The sequence below is a fragment of the Tachypleus tridentatus genome, chromosome 1 (assembly GCF_004210375.1).
Source record: "Tachypleus tridentatus isolate NWPU-2018 chromosome 1, ASM421037v1, whole genome shotgun sequence".
Lineage (NCBI taxonomy): Eukaryota > Metazoa > Arthropoda > Merostomata > Xiphosura > Limulidae > Tachypleus > Tachypleus tridentatus.
In genome coordinates this window covers 15,976,832-15,994,147 of record NC_134825.1, presented here as the reverse complement: position 1 = coordinate 15,994,147, position 17,316 = coordinate 15,976,832, and the positions used below count along the sequence as shown (strand labels likewise).

General features: G+C 36.3%; 1 protein-coding gene across 1 annotated transcript in view; it reads right to left on the bottom strand.

Annotated features, from left to right (window-relative positions):
* LOC143243390 (putative E3 ubiquitin-protein ligase makorin-1) overlaps positions 1-17,316 on the bottom strand; it is a 34,399-nt gene that overhangs the window by 10,846 nt on the left and 6,237 nt on the right. Inside the window, exons 3-6 of the mRNA XM_076487266.1 lie at positions 13,349-13,533; positions 12,747-12,863; positions 1,462-1,682; positions 700-914 (exon numbers count right to left, since the gene is read on the bottom strand). Of these exons, the coding sequence (XP_076343381.1) occupies positions 700-914; positions 1,462-1,682; positions 12,747-12,863; positions 13,349-13,533 (738 nt within the window). The remainder of the gene's footprint in view (positions 1-699; positions 915-1,461; positions 1,683-12,746; positions 12,864-13,348; positions 13,534-17,316) is intronic.

Here is a 17,316-nt window from a genome sequence, read left to right as displayed (position 1 = left end):
AACCTGAGCTTACATATACTACTAAAACAAAAACATAGTACTATATAAAAAAGCTTTACTTAAACCTAGAAACTTATCTAAAACAAAGGCAATTGAAACAATAAACATTAGGTATTTCTATACTATTACCATGTTTAAATTTCAAAACAGTTTTTAAAAGATATTTTTTGGTAATACCATGTTTTTAATATTTATTACTATGCTTAGAATTGAAATTGTTAACATATATTGCTGGTATTATTATATTGAATTCTCAAATACAGTCAGGCATAACAGCTATAACATCTATTAATTTTAAATAAAACAACTTAAAGGCATCAAGAGAAACACTACAGATATGATGACTGAATAACTTTATATCAGTTAAAATAATTATAAAGTCCAGATAGTTTACAATACTGATAACTTATTCTTAAATAACTAAACACAATCTAGAATACTGAACAAGCAAGTTGAGATTTCCATTCCCAGACCCATAACTGTGTTCCATGTCAAACAATAAGCAAACAACAATGACACACTTGATCTTTTTTTTTCAATGAAACATACAAAAAACACTTTAATGTTGAATAACAGGAAGTGTAAACTTACTACAAGTTATTTTAAGTGTGTATAAATATTCATGTTTATCCAATTAACAAACTTGAAATGTTCCTTCTCTGAAGAGCCAACTTACAGAATGTTAAATAAAACACAAACCTAATGATTTTTGAAGAGAACTGTTTGGTGCTCCTCCACTTACGAATGCAACTGAGACAGAAGACATGATTACATTTCTCTAAGATTCCAAACCGTCTTTCATTTGATGGCTGTTTGTCCAGCACAGTCTCCATGCATATCCCACAACACTTCCCAACACTCCGCTGAATAGCAAAAGAGATTTCCATGTCTCGTTCCAATTCCTTTAAACACTCCTGGTAAAACCATCATCTAATTTGAATTGTATAATTAAATGTAAATTGAACATTATAAATTAACAAGAACCAACACGTATAAGGAAAATTAAAGCAAACCTAATGAAGAAGGCAATGGACCAATCTGGAGTAAACTTGAGCAACACTGACTGACTAACTAGGAAATAAGTGTTACAATATATAAAACACTAGTAACCAAACTAACTTTAATTCCATTTATACTGAATAGTTGTTTAAAAATGTGTTAGAAAAGTAAGAAACAACTACTTATCTTTAATTAAATAAAAACTATGTTGTTAAACTTTGATTTTTTTCATTTCATGGAAGCTTTCAAGAAAGCTCAAACTACTTTATTGTAGTAAATACAATTAATATTATGTTATTAAAAAAAAATACACAGCCAGCCATGTTACATGATTAATAGTGCTGGAGTATTCTTACAGAGAAATCCTGAGTGTATACCAAGTTTAACATTCCAGATAAAATATAAACAATTAATTATACAAAAGTAACAGGTGAAACTTGTTTGCTAGAAGGACACACTTACATCTCGATGTTGGTTTCTCTGTTTCTTGTCTTGAGGATGTAAAATATCTCTACCACAGATGTCACAAACATCTCCATGTAAGTAGCTGCAGTCAGCTCCAAATGAACATTCATAAGCCAGATTGTATGGACACAAAAGACCATAAGAATTAGGAGGTGATGTCACTGAAGGATGCTCATCATCATTTGATTTTACCTTATCCACACAAGACTGGATTAAAGCTGTGAAAACCATAATTAATATAAAACATTTCTGACAAACTTAAAAAAATTTTAAAAGAACTGCCATTTAGTTCTTTTATGGTGGTACAAAAGGAACAAAAAAAACTGCCTTAGTGAAGAAATTATACACCATCATTATCACTAGTAAGTAGTTACACAACATTATTACTTCTGAAGCAACTTATGTTACAACTAGTGAAACAGTTATGTGACATGATCATCAGTGAAAGTAGTCATGCAACATGATCATAAGTAAAGTAGTTATGTAATATTATCACCAGTGACAAAGTTATACAATATTGTTACAAGTTAAACAGTTAAATAACATTCAACATAAACTTTAGAATAAAAGAAACAAATGGAAAGAAACTCAGTCCTAGCAAAATAAGTACTTTATCCATGACCTAGCGAGAACATTAAGAAAAGTTGAAACACTAACTGAAGTCTACAGTGTCTTGCATTAAAAACACAACTAATAACTCCATTAGTAAAACCATATCAAATGTACATATAAAACAATCTGGCTAATAAATGTATAAAAACAGAACATAAAAACTGTCCCTGCATTTAAAAAAATGCAAGCTAACTTGTGTGAAAAACCAGTTCTTGTATCAGTAAAAAAAAAAAACACCTCAGGTTAACAGATATATCAAAAGGTAAATAACAGACATTAAATCTCATATAATCAATACTGAATCTATTGGTATTTCATCAAACTCCACTATTATAAAACTGAGGACAACAAAGACAGTTGTATGTGTAAAGGCATTTATTGCAACTACCATTTGACCAGTAAAGTTGGTTGGTTAGTTGATTTAGTGGTTTATGGCATAAAGCAGCTAGGCAATCTGCACCAAACGTCCAGTGAAAAGTTAAAAGTAATTTGAGTAAAATTCCTAAAAGGAAATTAAGGTAAAACAAAACAAAGTTTAAAAAAAGAAGCATAAAACCAATGTTTACATCTAGACGTCAAGAGAAAAACTAAAATAATTCAAGTTGTACAGGACTTTCTGCAGCATAACTGCAATAATCATAACTCGCCAGGAAGACTAACAGGTAAGTACAAAAACCACCGTCAGTCACCTGAAGCTAGCCTTTCCAGTCCTGGTTTCCAGTTATTTAATATTACGGCCAGTTTTTAACTTCAAATCGAACTAGATGAACTGTGATTTTTAAAATGGAGCCACATTAAAAAGGTGTAATGTATAAATTAAAAAACTTAAATGGCATTAAAAAGATTACTGGCCTTTAAAAAACTAAAAACACTACCAAGGTGGACAGTGTCACCATCACCAATAACACTGTCTAACGTTATGGACAAACTTTGGGACAGAACATGTTTAAAATGGTGCTGTTGTTGAGAATCGTAACGATGACAAGAAAGTAAAATGTGGCTTACTGTGGTCTGAGTGTTACACAAACTACACACTGCTGCATCAGTTCCAGATAAAAGAAAACGATGAGTTAAAAAACTGTGACCAATGAGTAGTCTAGTTATAACTTCCTCTTTCCAATCCTTACGGAAGCAAGTCGGCCAGAGGGTTTTATTTGGAAAAGCTTGTTTTCTCGTTGTTTACTCCAAGTCAACTGCCAGCTGGCACAGAGCCAAGCCTTGAATACAGGACCATAGTCTGTGTATGGAATAGGCACAGTGGTAATAGTGCCATAGCAGATAGATTCAGCTGCAGTGTCGGTGAGCTCGTTCCTGAAAATACCAACATGGCCCTGTATCCAGAAAAACTAGATAGAAGTGGATGTTATAGAGAAATGGGCCAGTTTGTTTTGAATATCAGTGAGAACAGGATGTGAACCAACGTGAAGCGATTCCAGGGCCAGTATAGAACTATGTGAGTCAGTATAAATCATACAGTTCAGCAGTGAACACAGAAGCTGTAGAAAGGGGTATCTGTGCGCAACCATCGAACCACAAAAAAGCATGGCAGAGCCCACACAGTCACCTGATTTCGAACCATTTGTATAAATAGGAATGGAAGGATGATTTGATGTTCAGCAAATAGCAGACAGTATTTCCAATCCAGGTGGAATGGAAGGATGGTTTGAAAGATGTTCAGCAAATAGCAGACAGTATTTCCAATCAGGAGTGTCTACTTTTCTCAGATGACTTAAAATAGGTCACAATTGGAGACTGTCAGAAGCCATGGCAGGATGGGCTGACCAGTGGATACAGCAATGTTATCCAAGGACAGACCCAATTCATCCAACTGCGCCTGGATACGAAGGCCAAAAGGAGCAATGGAAGACCATCTGGTCTGAAAAAGCATGGCCTATCAAGGTAAGAAAACACAACCCCAGGTGGGATGCTTTGGTAAGGAACAAAGTTTCGAAGCATGTAGTAAAGACAGTTGCAAACAGTGGAGGTGTAAAGAAGGTTCATGAGACTCTATGTATAAGCTGCAATCTGGGGAAGTGCAGAAAGTCCCAGTGCAGAGCTGAAGTCTTTGTTGATGAATGGGGTCTAGCATTGTTAAGGCTGATGGTCTGGCAGAGCCACAGACCAGTGATCCATAATAAGAGTTTGCTAGATACCTGGCAAAAGCTTTCATCTAGAGTATTGGCAATGCTCTGGGTATCAGCTACTTCCTGGCCATCAGAAAGCAAGTTCGAGGGGTGGACAGAGTTACATTGCCCACTGACCTTTTTGAATCTTGTCCCATATGACTTTGGAACTGGTGGTAAAAAATATGCTGGTTGTGAACATAATCCAAGATTCCTTCTGGCTTTGATGTCTTATCTATCGAGCATATGCACGGGCCCGCTGGAAAGCAATGCGGTTCGAGAGTGTGGGATATCTACGGAAAGTATCCCAGTCTCATTTTTGAGCCTTCCATGCCACGTGGCAGGCAGGATTCCACCATGGATGAGGATATAGTGGAAAATGTGTTGAGGGTTTAGGAACACATTGAGCAACTGCTTGTATAATACAGTCAATTACTGCTGTCACACAGTCATCTATTGATGGCTTACAGAAAATGGCAGGATCAAGTTTTGCAAGAGCAGAGAAAGAGGGACAGTTTGCCTGATACAGCTTCCACTGGGGCACACGGGTCAGGTGGCATCAACCACTGCCAGTCTCTCTCACGATTATAGGAAAATAATCACTGCCTCATGACTTATTGTCAACCCTCCATGAAAAATGGGAGAATAATGAAGGGGAGCAAACTGAGAGATTAATAGCAGTAAAAGACTGACTAGGTGCATGAAAAGAAGTAAAAGAACCAGAATTTAAAAGAAAAAGGTTGTGATCTGAGAGCATACACTCTATAGAGTGACCCCTCCTATCAGTAACAGCAATTCCTTAGAGGGGACGATGTCCATTAAAATCCCCCAGGATTAGAAAGGGAGACAGCAACTATTCAATGAGAGCATCAAGATCTGATTGATCATATCTCTACATCTCTCTGCAGGTGACAGGTAGAGAGAACACACAGTGATGGTATAACCCAAGGAAACAAGGAAAACCCAAGGATGGCTACTGCCTCCAAGGGTGTGTCAAGTGGCAAAAATAAGGTGGGCACATGCTGATCAACCAACAGTGCCACCCCTCCATGCACTTGTCCATCACACAGTCTGTCATTTCTGTATAAAGAAAACTGCCTAAAGGTGACTGTATTGGCAGGTTTCAGAAATGTATCCTGTAAGGAAAGACAAACAGGATGGTAGGAAGCAATCAGTGTTTTGATGTCATCCAGATTAGAATGTAAACCTCGACAGTTCCATTGTACAGGGTGGCCAATTTTATTTATGTGTAGGTGAATTGGGTGGAAAACCCTTCTGTTTATGACCATGTCTTTTTTCTGTACTGTCCTTATTCAAGGGAGGTCTATTGAATATTTCCCTGGGTCGATTAGGCAGGTCTTTGCTGTTGGAAGGGGATTCCAGAGTCTGAGGATGTGAACAAAGGATTGTTTTGCATCTTGGGGTGAGAGAAGAAAGGACAGAAATAGGTGTTGAAGTTGATTCATCAACTTTTTAACCATGGAGGTCAAAATGCTTTTCAGTTGTTTGGAGAACAATTATTTAGGAGGCACAGAGAGATCTGTCTGCACTCCCACAGTAGTTGTGGAATGAAGTGCAGCAGCATACGTCCAAGATGAGGTGGTGGACAGCAATTATCAAGGCTCAGGATAGGTAATGTTATGAATCGTTTTCAAACGCTGGACCTCTTTTCCTTACAATCATTTATGGCAAGAATAAAAGTAGGATGGGTGAGAGCCATTGCAATTGATGCAATGAGTATCCTTTTCACACTTGTAGGCATCATGGTCCTTGCCACTGCAATGAGCACATGTCAAGGAACCATAACATGAAGTCTTCAAGTGACCAAACTGCTGACACTGGAAACATAGGAGAGGGTTTGGAATGTATGGCCATACTCTGCAATTAAGATAACCTGCCTTGATGGTGGCAGGTGAACATGGTGACATAAATGTGAGAATGAGGACATTGGTCAGCACCATAATTCCATCTTTGCGAGTGGATATACGCCTCAATGTGGAAACTCCTTGAGTGGAGAAACCTACGAGAATCTGTGACTCTGGGATGTTCTTCAAATCCCTCTTATCAATAACCCCTCATAATGAATTCAAAGTAGCAGGAGGTGTAACCTCAATAGGTATATTGCCAATTGGTTTTATATGCAAGAGGAGTTCACTGTGTTGAGATGTGGATGTTTCCACCAATATGTCACCAGATCAAAGCTTCTTTACTGACTTTGGAGAGCCAGCAAGTCCCTCTAGTCACTTCTGAATGAAAGAAGGTGACATTTGCCCTAAAGGTTTGTCTGAAAGTGAATGCAGTATAAGAAAATGAGGTACAACAGGTGGTACAGATGGTGAGGATTGCTGCTCAGAATCTTCAAGATGTGGTCATTTACCTATAGGCTGTTTTTTCACTATTTTACTAAGATTTTTAATTGGAGTATCTATAATAAAGAAAGGGAAATCTTGGTGTCCACTGACCCCACCCACCATGGAGGCCTACAAAGGGATGCACTACAATGTCAAACAAGGACACTGCAGCAATACCAGGGTTTCGTGAGCAGTATACCCAAACACCAGCATCAAACACAATGCCCACAACACCAGTTGAGAACATCCAACACTGGTACTTGGTTGATCCTAGCCCAAGTGGATCAGCCAATTGACCTAAGGGGGGCCACCTCAAAGCTGCCTGTCTACAGGAATTTAAGGCCAAAGTGGTGTGTTAGGGTTGGACCCCTCAACCACCAGGATCCTCATCTCCCCTTCATGGGTTGCCATGCACAGCAAACACATGGGTGGATGTTTAAATCTCAGAGGAGGTAAACTGAAAAAACAGGACCTTCCCTGGGAGGTCCCCTCACCATGTACAGGAATCCATACCAAGGGGGCCAAGTAAAGACATCATCCAGTACATTTACTTAAATCTGAAATATTTAACACATGCTGTTAACAAACATTTAGGTATTATAATGTTTCACACAAAAAATAATTTTTTTATTCAATTATTCCTCAATCACAGACATCTATAGATATGTGAACAGAACTTATTTTAAAAGGTACTCATTGAAAGAAGAAAGATTTGGACAAAAGATGGGAAATATTTAAAACCAATCTCTATCTTCCAATTGTCTTTGGACTACAAAAAGATGAGAGCATCAACACATATGAAAAAGGTAGCACAAACCCAATATTCCTCTGGTGTAGAAAAAAGTTCAAACTGCGAAATCCCAAATATAACAGAAATTGAAAAATATAATTTTAGATAATGAATAGAAATCCAAAATAACTAAACTTGGTAACTGGTAATTACAAGTAACATAAAGAAAAGGATAAAAGATAAACAGAAATATAAGGTGACTTCCAAACATCCTGAGAGAGAAATCATCTACGACAGTCAATGAATGAGCCATAAAGTCCTACTACACCATACTATAAGTAGGAGTTCATGTAGCAAACATCAAAAACACAGAACACAAGAAGGGAATAACAATTAAAATAACATGCTAAAACCCCAATTAACATCTGCTGGCAAGTTCACTCTACATAGTCCAACAGGCTAGAGAGTCAAAGGAATGTAAAGCAACACAGAGATACAAACAGCAAAAGCATGATCCATCAGGACTAAATACATCCTGGTAAATACATGATTGAAATTAAATTAATCAAAACAAGAATAATTAATAGTACTTGAAGAAGTATTCTAAACCAAAATAAATCATAGGGTGCAAGGAAGTAAACTGATGATAGGTATATACAAAAACCAAGGGAAAGACCCCTATTCCAAATCAGAGTCACAAACTTGAAAAGGAAAAATGGCTTTTAAAGTATCTTGTACTGGATCTTCAACAGTTATAAAAATTCTGATAGTAGTGCATAAAAAAACTGGAAAAAAAACTTAACAAAACAGTAAATTTATTCAAAAACCAGGTACAAAACCAAAGTCCATATTATGTAAAAACTACACTGACAAACGCAATACCAATATTATTTATAAAATACAATACAACATCTGCCATGACTTCTATATTGAAGAAACAAGCAGAAAAATGAATCCTGTAAGAGACCTATGAACAATGTTTTGTGTGGTCTGGGCATGTCCAGACTTGAAATCAGGCCAGGTTGGAAGCTGTTCTGTGGAAGTATGCAGTCTGGGGATGCTGGAGCCAGCTTGACACTGTTTCAGCAGGCAATAAAAGTAGCTTGCATACACAGATGCTGCTCATTGGATTAATATAGACTTTGTAGTGTTTCAGAATATAGCATTGCCTCAGTAGCACTGTAACAAGTAAGTTAGATGTTATAGACGTTTTACAGGACGACTGGTGTCGGTCAATATGTCTCGTCAATGTAGTAACGGCCGCAATACATTCTGCTATATTTGTGGCTAGTATACACTTGTTCATCAGAGATGCCAAACGACTACTCTTGTGAAGAAAGCATATCATCTGTACTTTGGCTGTAAAATTGGTGATCAAGACCACGAATGGGCACCTCACATTTGTTGTGCGACATGTGCTGTCTGTCTGAGAGCTTGGCTCAGAGACACTCGAAAGACATTGCCATTTGCTGTCCTGATGATATGGCGACAACAGAAAGACCATTTGGCAGACTGTTACTTCTGTTTGACTAATGTGACTGGTTTCTCTGCCAAAAACAAGAAGTCAACTGAATACCCTAATCTGCCTTCAGCAATGACACCTATGCCACATGACGACAGTTTTCCAATTCCGAAACCTTGAGGAATGGACCTCAGACGAACCAGATGAAGAAACTGCAATGCAGGGAACTGGCAGTGGCATTGATCTGATTTTGAACCATGCTCCTCAGGAGATCCACATCTCATAACACAGTCAGAATTAAACAATCTGGTCAGAAATTTGGGTCTGTCAAAAGCAAAAGCCGAATTGCTGGGTTTGAAACTGCAGGAATGGTGTTTGCTGTCACCAGGTATGAAAATTTCTGTTTTTTGAAGCTGTCAAGATGATATAACCAAATTCTTTGCACAAGTTGACAGCCTGTTTCTGTGTTGACATCAAAGGATTGTTCTCTGCTTTGGGTTGTGACCACGACCCACAAGAGTGGCATCTCTTTATTGATTCATCAATGTTAAGCCTCAAAGCTGTTCTGTTACACAATGACAACGTTTAACCTTCAATACCTGTTGGCTATGCAGCACACATGAAAAAACCTACGAGAACATGGAAATGTTGATGAAATGCATCCAGTACAGCAAGTACAACTGGAATATCTGTGGAGATCTGAATATCATTGCTCTGTTACTGGGACTGCAGCTCAGCTATACAAAGTACTGTTGTTTTATCTGTGAATGGGACAGTTGTGCCAAAGAGTCACATTATTCTAGACATGGATGGCCACTCCGTAAAAAGTTAGTTCCAGGACAGAAAAATGTGGCGCATGAACTACTTGTCAACCTGGCAAAGATTTTTTTGCCTCCTTTTCACATAAAATTGGGACTTATGAAGAATTTCGTGAAAGCAATGAACAAAAAAGACAAAGGTTTTCGTTATTTAAGACAGTTGTTCCCAAGAATAACTGAGGCCAAGATCAAAGAGGGCATTTTTGTTGGTCCTCAGATCAGACATGTTATGAGTGACAAGTGGTTCAAAAATCTGTTAGTTGGGCCAAAAAAGATTGCCTGGAAAGCCTTCAAAGACACTGTTGACAATTTTCTTGGCAATTACAGAGCCTCACATTACATTCAGCTGGTAGACAAACTTCTCAAAGCATACAGAACAATGAAGGGCAACATGTCACTCAAGATTAATTTCCTCCACTAACACTTGGACTTCTTCCCCGCAAATCTTGGTGCTGTCAGTGAGGAACACGGGGAAAGGTTTCACCAGGACATTGCTACAATGGAAAAAATGATATCAGGGTATTAGGAATCCGTCAATGCTTTCTGACTACTGTTGAACACTGCAACGTGATGCACCGGACATTGAATACAAACGAAAATCAGGAGCAAAACAGTTCTAATTATGTTGAACTTAATAGCGTATTAGAAACATAAACGCAATTAAATACGTTATTGCCGGTAAACAGTTAACTGTATATTTTTCAGAGTTTCAACGTGATGAACCAAAACCAAAACTATATTTGAGCATACCACCAGATACCTGTCACAATCAGCAAAAACTTTTCAAGAAGCAAAACTTTACAAAAAATTGTTGTGAGGTGTTATTAATTAGTATAGGTATAAAGGTGTTCCTTTATATTGGTTTCAGTTGCTGTACAAGTAGGGCTTCTTTGATTTTGTATTTGTTTATATTTGTTTCCATACTTAATATCTGGACATTTTCTATGGTTATGTTTTGTTTATATGACTTGCAGTGTTCAAAAACATGTCAAGGTGTTTTTTTTTCTTTAAATCTGGTTTCCATTTTTCTGCTTGTTTCTCCAATATAGAAGCCATGTCAGTTGTTGTATTTGATAAATTATATTTGTGTTGTATTTGTCAGTGTTGTTTTTAAATAGTATGGATTCAGTTTTATACCTAGTTTTTGGTGTTTGATGGAATGTTGTGTTTTGTTATAAGTTATTTCCCAAATGTTGGGTTTTCTTTCACTCATGTTGAGAACATATGGTATGCAATAGTATAAGGTTTTTGTAGTTTGTTGTACCTTTAGATTTATTGTTATTTGTCTAGGTGTGTGTATGTGTGTATTTTTTCCACGTTTTTTTGAATAAATTTGTTGATGTTAATGAAGTGTTGTTTTATTTTGACTTCATCGTGAATTTTATCAGGTGAGCATAGCTTTGTGGCTGTGTTTATTTGATCTCTTAATGTATTAAGTTGTTTTGTTTCATCTGGTGAGTTCCATGAAATGTATAATCCAATAGGGGCGATTTTTCTGTGGATTTGTTTTGAATTGTGTATCAGTTCCAGTGATTTTTGAAGTTAAGAAATGCTATTTGGTTAGTTTTTTCCTGTTTACAGGTGAACTAAATGTTGGGGTGTATCAAGTTAATGTGATTGAAAAAAACTGTGGATGGGACTCAGCACATGAAACAAAACAAAAACTCAACATATTAAGAAACCAAATAAACACAGCCACAAAGCCATACTCACTTGATAAAATTAACGATGAAATCAACAAAATAAAACAACACTTCATCAAAATATTTCCTCAAACCAAAAAACTGTGGAAAAATTACACGCACACATCTGGACCAACAACAATAAATCCCAAGATACAACAAACTACAAAACCATATACTGCTGCATACCTCATGCCCCGACATCAGTGAAAAAATAACCAACATTTGGAAAAAACTTATAACAAAACACAACATTCCAGTAAACACAAATTTATTCAAACACCAGGTACAAAACTAAAGTCCATATTATGGAAAAACTACACTGACAAACACAATACCAATATAATTTATAAAATACAATGCAACAACTGCCACAACTTCTATATTGGAGAAACAAGCAGGAAAATGGAAACTAGATTCAAAGAACACAAAAAAACACCTTCACACATTGTTGAACACTGCAAATCAAATAAACACAACATAACAATAGAAAAAACCCAGATATTAAGTTGGGAAACAAATATAAACAAATGCAAAAATCAAAGAAGCACTACTTATAAAGCAACTAAAACCAAAATTAAACCAATATAAAGGAACAACTTTACACTGATACTAATTAATAACCTAACATCCACCTGCAAATTCCTCTACAATTCAGTATCCATTTATACTCTCGTCCCTAAGACGTGTACGTCAACAGTCATATTCAAACATTTTTTCTTAACCTGAAGATGACCTAGGAAGGTCGAAATGTTGTTCTCTCCTTCTTATTGAAAGTGTTAATACCAGCCATTTAGAGATATTAACATCTCAGATTATTATTTACTGTTGATTTAAAGTTTCAGTAACCTGCTAATGGCCAGTATTTTCTACACACACACACAAATATTCATAATATAAGAATTAATTACAAGCTCATAAATAACTGGGCAGTACAGCACTAAATACATTTGAAATGTACAGGATTTTAGAAGTAAAAGTAATGAAACTAAAGTTCAAGAAAGGTATGTTTCATCCATGTACATGTGCATGTATGACACAAAAACTCTGAACATTTACACAATAGACATTTAACCAGAAAAACATTTACACAATACTCTCAACCAGAATAAAAAACATTTACACAATAGACTCTTAACCAGAAAAAAAATTTATACAATGGACACTTAACCAGAAAAAAAAATTACACAATAGACATTTAACTAGAAAAAAACAGTTACACAATAGACTCTTAACCAGAATAAAAAACATTTACACAACAGACAACCAGAAAAAAAAAATTTACACAACAGACTCTTAATGAGAAAAAAAAACATTTACACAACAGACACTTAAGCAGAAAAAAAAAAACATTTACACAATAGATATTTAATTAGAATAAACATTTACAGATATTTAGCTAGAAGACTTGAACATGTGTTTCATTGAATTGTGAAAATATCAGATTTAGTAGTGTGTACATTACAACATATTTTCACCTTAACAAACAGAAATGACTGCTTACAGCAAGGTACAAACTCTGGAGCATTAACCCAATCTGATGAGACTGGCACAACAGATCCTTCGTCTCCTATCCCACTATCAGCAGACTGGCCTCGATTCTTTAGTGTACTTGTTCTACCTGCGAGACAAACACTCATTTTATAAGTACTTTCTTCTAACACTAACTTATAAACAACACAGACAGAAAGGAATTTTTTCTCTTTAATTTTTAACCCATTTTAGATCTCAAATATGTGAAGGAGAAACCATTATCAACAGAAGTAAGTTTCTATTCTGAAAGTTTAGTGTCTCTATCCCAAAAAATAATCAAATACCCATATAAAGCAGTCACTCATTAATTGTAAGTACAACAATATGGGTGGATAGCTGAAAGTAGCTGAGTGGTAGATGAGATGTATACCAATGTATATTTTAATTAGTATTTCTTAACACCATCTCAAATATATAACAGTAGATGTTCCTGAGACACAAGGTTTTATGATAAGTACTTTTCTATAAATCACTTTAATTAGGGCATCAATAGAATGTTTAAGCAAAGCAATTATAAAGCTCATGTAATAAGTGTAAGTTGTAACCAGACTTCCAGAACTCTTTTTAACATACTCAGTAATGATTCTGAATTTGGAGAAATGTTGGAGCTAGTAGACTGTGATGCACTTGTAACCACCTGGTCATGTTTTGTTTCCTGTAATAACCGTGAAGGTTGTTGTCCAAGAGCTCTGTCTGTCTGTCCACTAGTAGTTTGTAATTGGTTCAAAGGAAACCTGGTGGGATGAATATGGTCATACCTAAAAACAAATTAAAACCAAAATAATTTGATATTTTCTTACCCTCTGACCAACTATTGAATACACAAGTTTAATAAACACTGTTCAGTTACTTTTACTTTTCTGATATTTTATGAACAAGAATTTGCAGACTCAAGTGATGCCCAGTTAAACTCAGGTGCCAAGATTACTGAGGAAAGTGCTTTAGTTGATCAGTGTTCAAAACATTACCATAGAATTTGGTGCTGGTAATAATGTGATGACTGTGATAAATACCAAGTTACTCCAATATTCAGACTAGAGATATTACTCCATTGTGTGATGCTGGTAATAAAGAAATAACTGTGATAAATACCAAGTTACTCCAATATTCAGACTAGAGATATTACTCCATTGTGTGATGCTGGTAATAAAGAAATAACTGTGATAAATACCAAGTTACTCCAATATTCAGACTAGAGATATTACTCCATTGTGTGATGCTGGTAATAAAGAAATAACTGTGATAAATACCAAGTTACTCCAATATTCAGACTAGAGATATTACTCCATAGTGAGATGCTGGTAAAAAAGCAATGACTGTGAAAAGTCCTTTAGTGACTCCAGTACTCAAGCTAATTAATGATATTACCCCAAAATATGATGCTGCTAATAAGGTAATGACTATGGAGAGTCAGCAATTTTTAACTGAAAATTAATTTCCAATAATACTTACCTCCACTCTAACTACAGCTGTTACTCGACCAGTTATTTTTCCTTTGCCCACCCAAGTACTAGTCTGATTTTTTTCTCATTTTATCCAGTCCATTATACCTCATGAAACTGCCCTTGACAAGATCTATCTTGTGACACTCTCCACCTATGTCATTGCACCCTCTATTCTAGTTCTGTATATAAGAAACTCATTCTGGTAACATAATCATATTTTTGTGACTGACCAAATCCAAAGTATCTAACACTAGGTCTTTGTTGGAAGAAAGAGTGGGAAGAGTGTGAAAGAAAATAAGTCTTATTGGAAATAGATTTTTGATCTATGAAATTCTTAACTTCCAAAACATACTTACCTCTTTTCACACTCCAGCTGGAATCTCATGTTGACAAGTTGGAGGGGCTAAAGTGTGCTTTTCATCCAGAACCTAATTCATGCACTTTGAGTGGAATTTTACATGATCTGACATCATTATTAGCCAGGATCCAGCCAGATAGCTAAGGTTCCACTGCTCCAGGTGGGAGTTAAAGGGATCCATAACCCCTATATCCCATGTTGGTGGTTAGGGTAATTGAACAGCAAACTATATATACATTTTACACACTTATGAGTTAGTCCCAACCTGTAGCTCAAGAGTGATGCATTCCAAAATGCCTGAATCACGAAGAAAAAGTAATCAACACCTAAGAGGGCAAACTTTCTCCTTAGTCTGAAGAAATCCATAAGACAACGCTCCAAACTCAAAATGGTGGAATCCTGTATGCCATAATAAACCTTACAAAACAGAACTTATCCAGTTCTGGTATTATGAATGCTCATCCTCACTCTACAACCATGTGGGCACAAGAGAAATTCCATTTGTCTCTGGAATTACGTGGGGTAGGATATGGTACAAACTGTACTTAACCAAGAATCTATGATGTGACCACTCTGCACTTGGAATTAAGAGGAGACAACAGGCTCTCTTCCATGAACAATATACTGAACCAATGTTGATCAAAACAAAGGGCCACACTCAACCCAACAAAATAGTTGAGCATCAAAAAGCACTGTTGACCAAAATAATTTTCATCTCAAGAATCTGAAGGTAGTCAAGTAAGGCAGTTGTGGAACATATGAAACCTTTGTCAAAGAGCCAGGTGAGAAAAAAGTTATGGTTGGCACAAAGTGTGTTCAGCCTCCTCACAATACATCATTGTCAGAATGTGTGCTATTTTCATTGAGAAATATTCATTGTGGGAATACCTAAATATTGAGATAGATACAGGGCAAACTTAGAAGTTAAACCCTGACATTTTGCAATGGACCGCATAACCTCCATGCATGAAGCTTGAGCTTCAGAATGGCTTGGTTCATGATATTCTATCATGGCTGCTGCAACAGAAATAGCCAAAGAACTGGATGAGGTGGACACCTGAAAGCAATGCAGAAGCAGAAACCACAGCTGAGCCAGCCAATCTAGTGCTATCAACAAAAACTAATAAAAAGATGAAAAATCATAACTAGAACATTAGGTAAGATATGAATTGGCACAGAAGTACAATTCCATCAAGTTCTGACTGAATGTACCTGTTGCCACTGTCCAAGGGTGATGCATCAGAGAAAAAATATCAGTACTTGAGTGTTCCAATGAGTGGCAAATGCACAAAATATCAGTGTCCTGAAACAAGAGCAGATTCAACAGCAAATCTCACAATGCAGTTACCATTGTGTTTAGAGAGTCCAGATGGGTTGAGAAAACAAATCTTCCTCCCATCAAATTTATCACCCCCACAAATATGACAAGTTAGTAGGATTATATGGTGGGAGTAGACCCACTAAAGTTCAAGGTGCAGATGCTTGATTTACCAACTAAAGGAAAACAGTAGGAGTAAGCTCATCCCATTTCAGCCTCCTCAGAAGCTGACACAATAAAGGTGATGGAAATTCTCTCCAGAATATCCAGCAGGAGCAGCCTCAAAACCACCTGCAAAACACCCCTAGACAGAAAAATATTTGGGACTGCCTGCAGAAGATTTATAGACTGAACAACGTCCAGAACTACCTGCATGAGCAGTCGCAGAGCCATTTGCAGAACACCACATAATTTATATGGTCACATGCAGCATCAACTGAGAGTGACCCCTGCCCCACACCCTTTCCTGACTGTTGAGTGACTCAAGATATCAGAGGTGGGATAGGAAAGACCTGATATGCTTCCACGCAGGAAACCATAATCTAAGAATCTGTATTGTATGTCAGCTTGCCAAACATTGTTTTTGTTTTGTTTGTTTATAAAAACAACTAGGTAACACAAATAATGTTCAAAGCATCTCCAACATTTGTAGTGCAGAGAAACATCTTAGTGAAAGCTTTATCTGCAAAAAGTACTAAAATTATCTGAATGGGATGCTGTATCTGGCACCCTATTATATAGAGTACCATATACAAGGCACATTAACGTAAAGTGTCACACGACATATCACCATTAGCAGTTAAATGGGAAATAAATGACTGAAACAACTGGGAAAAAATCAAACCAGTGCTTAGTGCAAAGGAAGGAAATCCTTGCAGTTGAATAATAGTTGTAGTGTAAAAGGAGGTAAGTATGTTTTATATATACTTTAGTGGCTCCAGTATTCAAACTATGATATTATCCTAAACATCTGACAAGGGTAATAAACTGATGATCATGGAAAGTACTTTAGTGACTCTAGTACTCAGATTAGTGATATTACCCCAGAATTAGATGCTAGTAATACAAGACAATGACTCCCAAATGAATCAGATACTGAATGGGAGTCCATATTGACTTAGCAGTCTGAGTATTCAATCAATATTAGCAGATTCCCCACAAAGTACTACCATATTTAGATAACAGCTACAATATATAATAATAAAAAAGTTTATTTTAATCGTGGACAGAACTTGTATGCAGACAAAAACTTGATATATACTTGACTCTCTCTTGCAAGAATATATCATTTCACTTAATGATGTAATATCAATGGAGAAATATTGTTTTTATCTATAAATCTGTAAACCCTTCTTGTGGGTTGAATATTCAGGATCCACGACTAGGTGGCTCTCAACACATTGAAGAAGGCTTACAAATT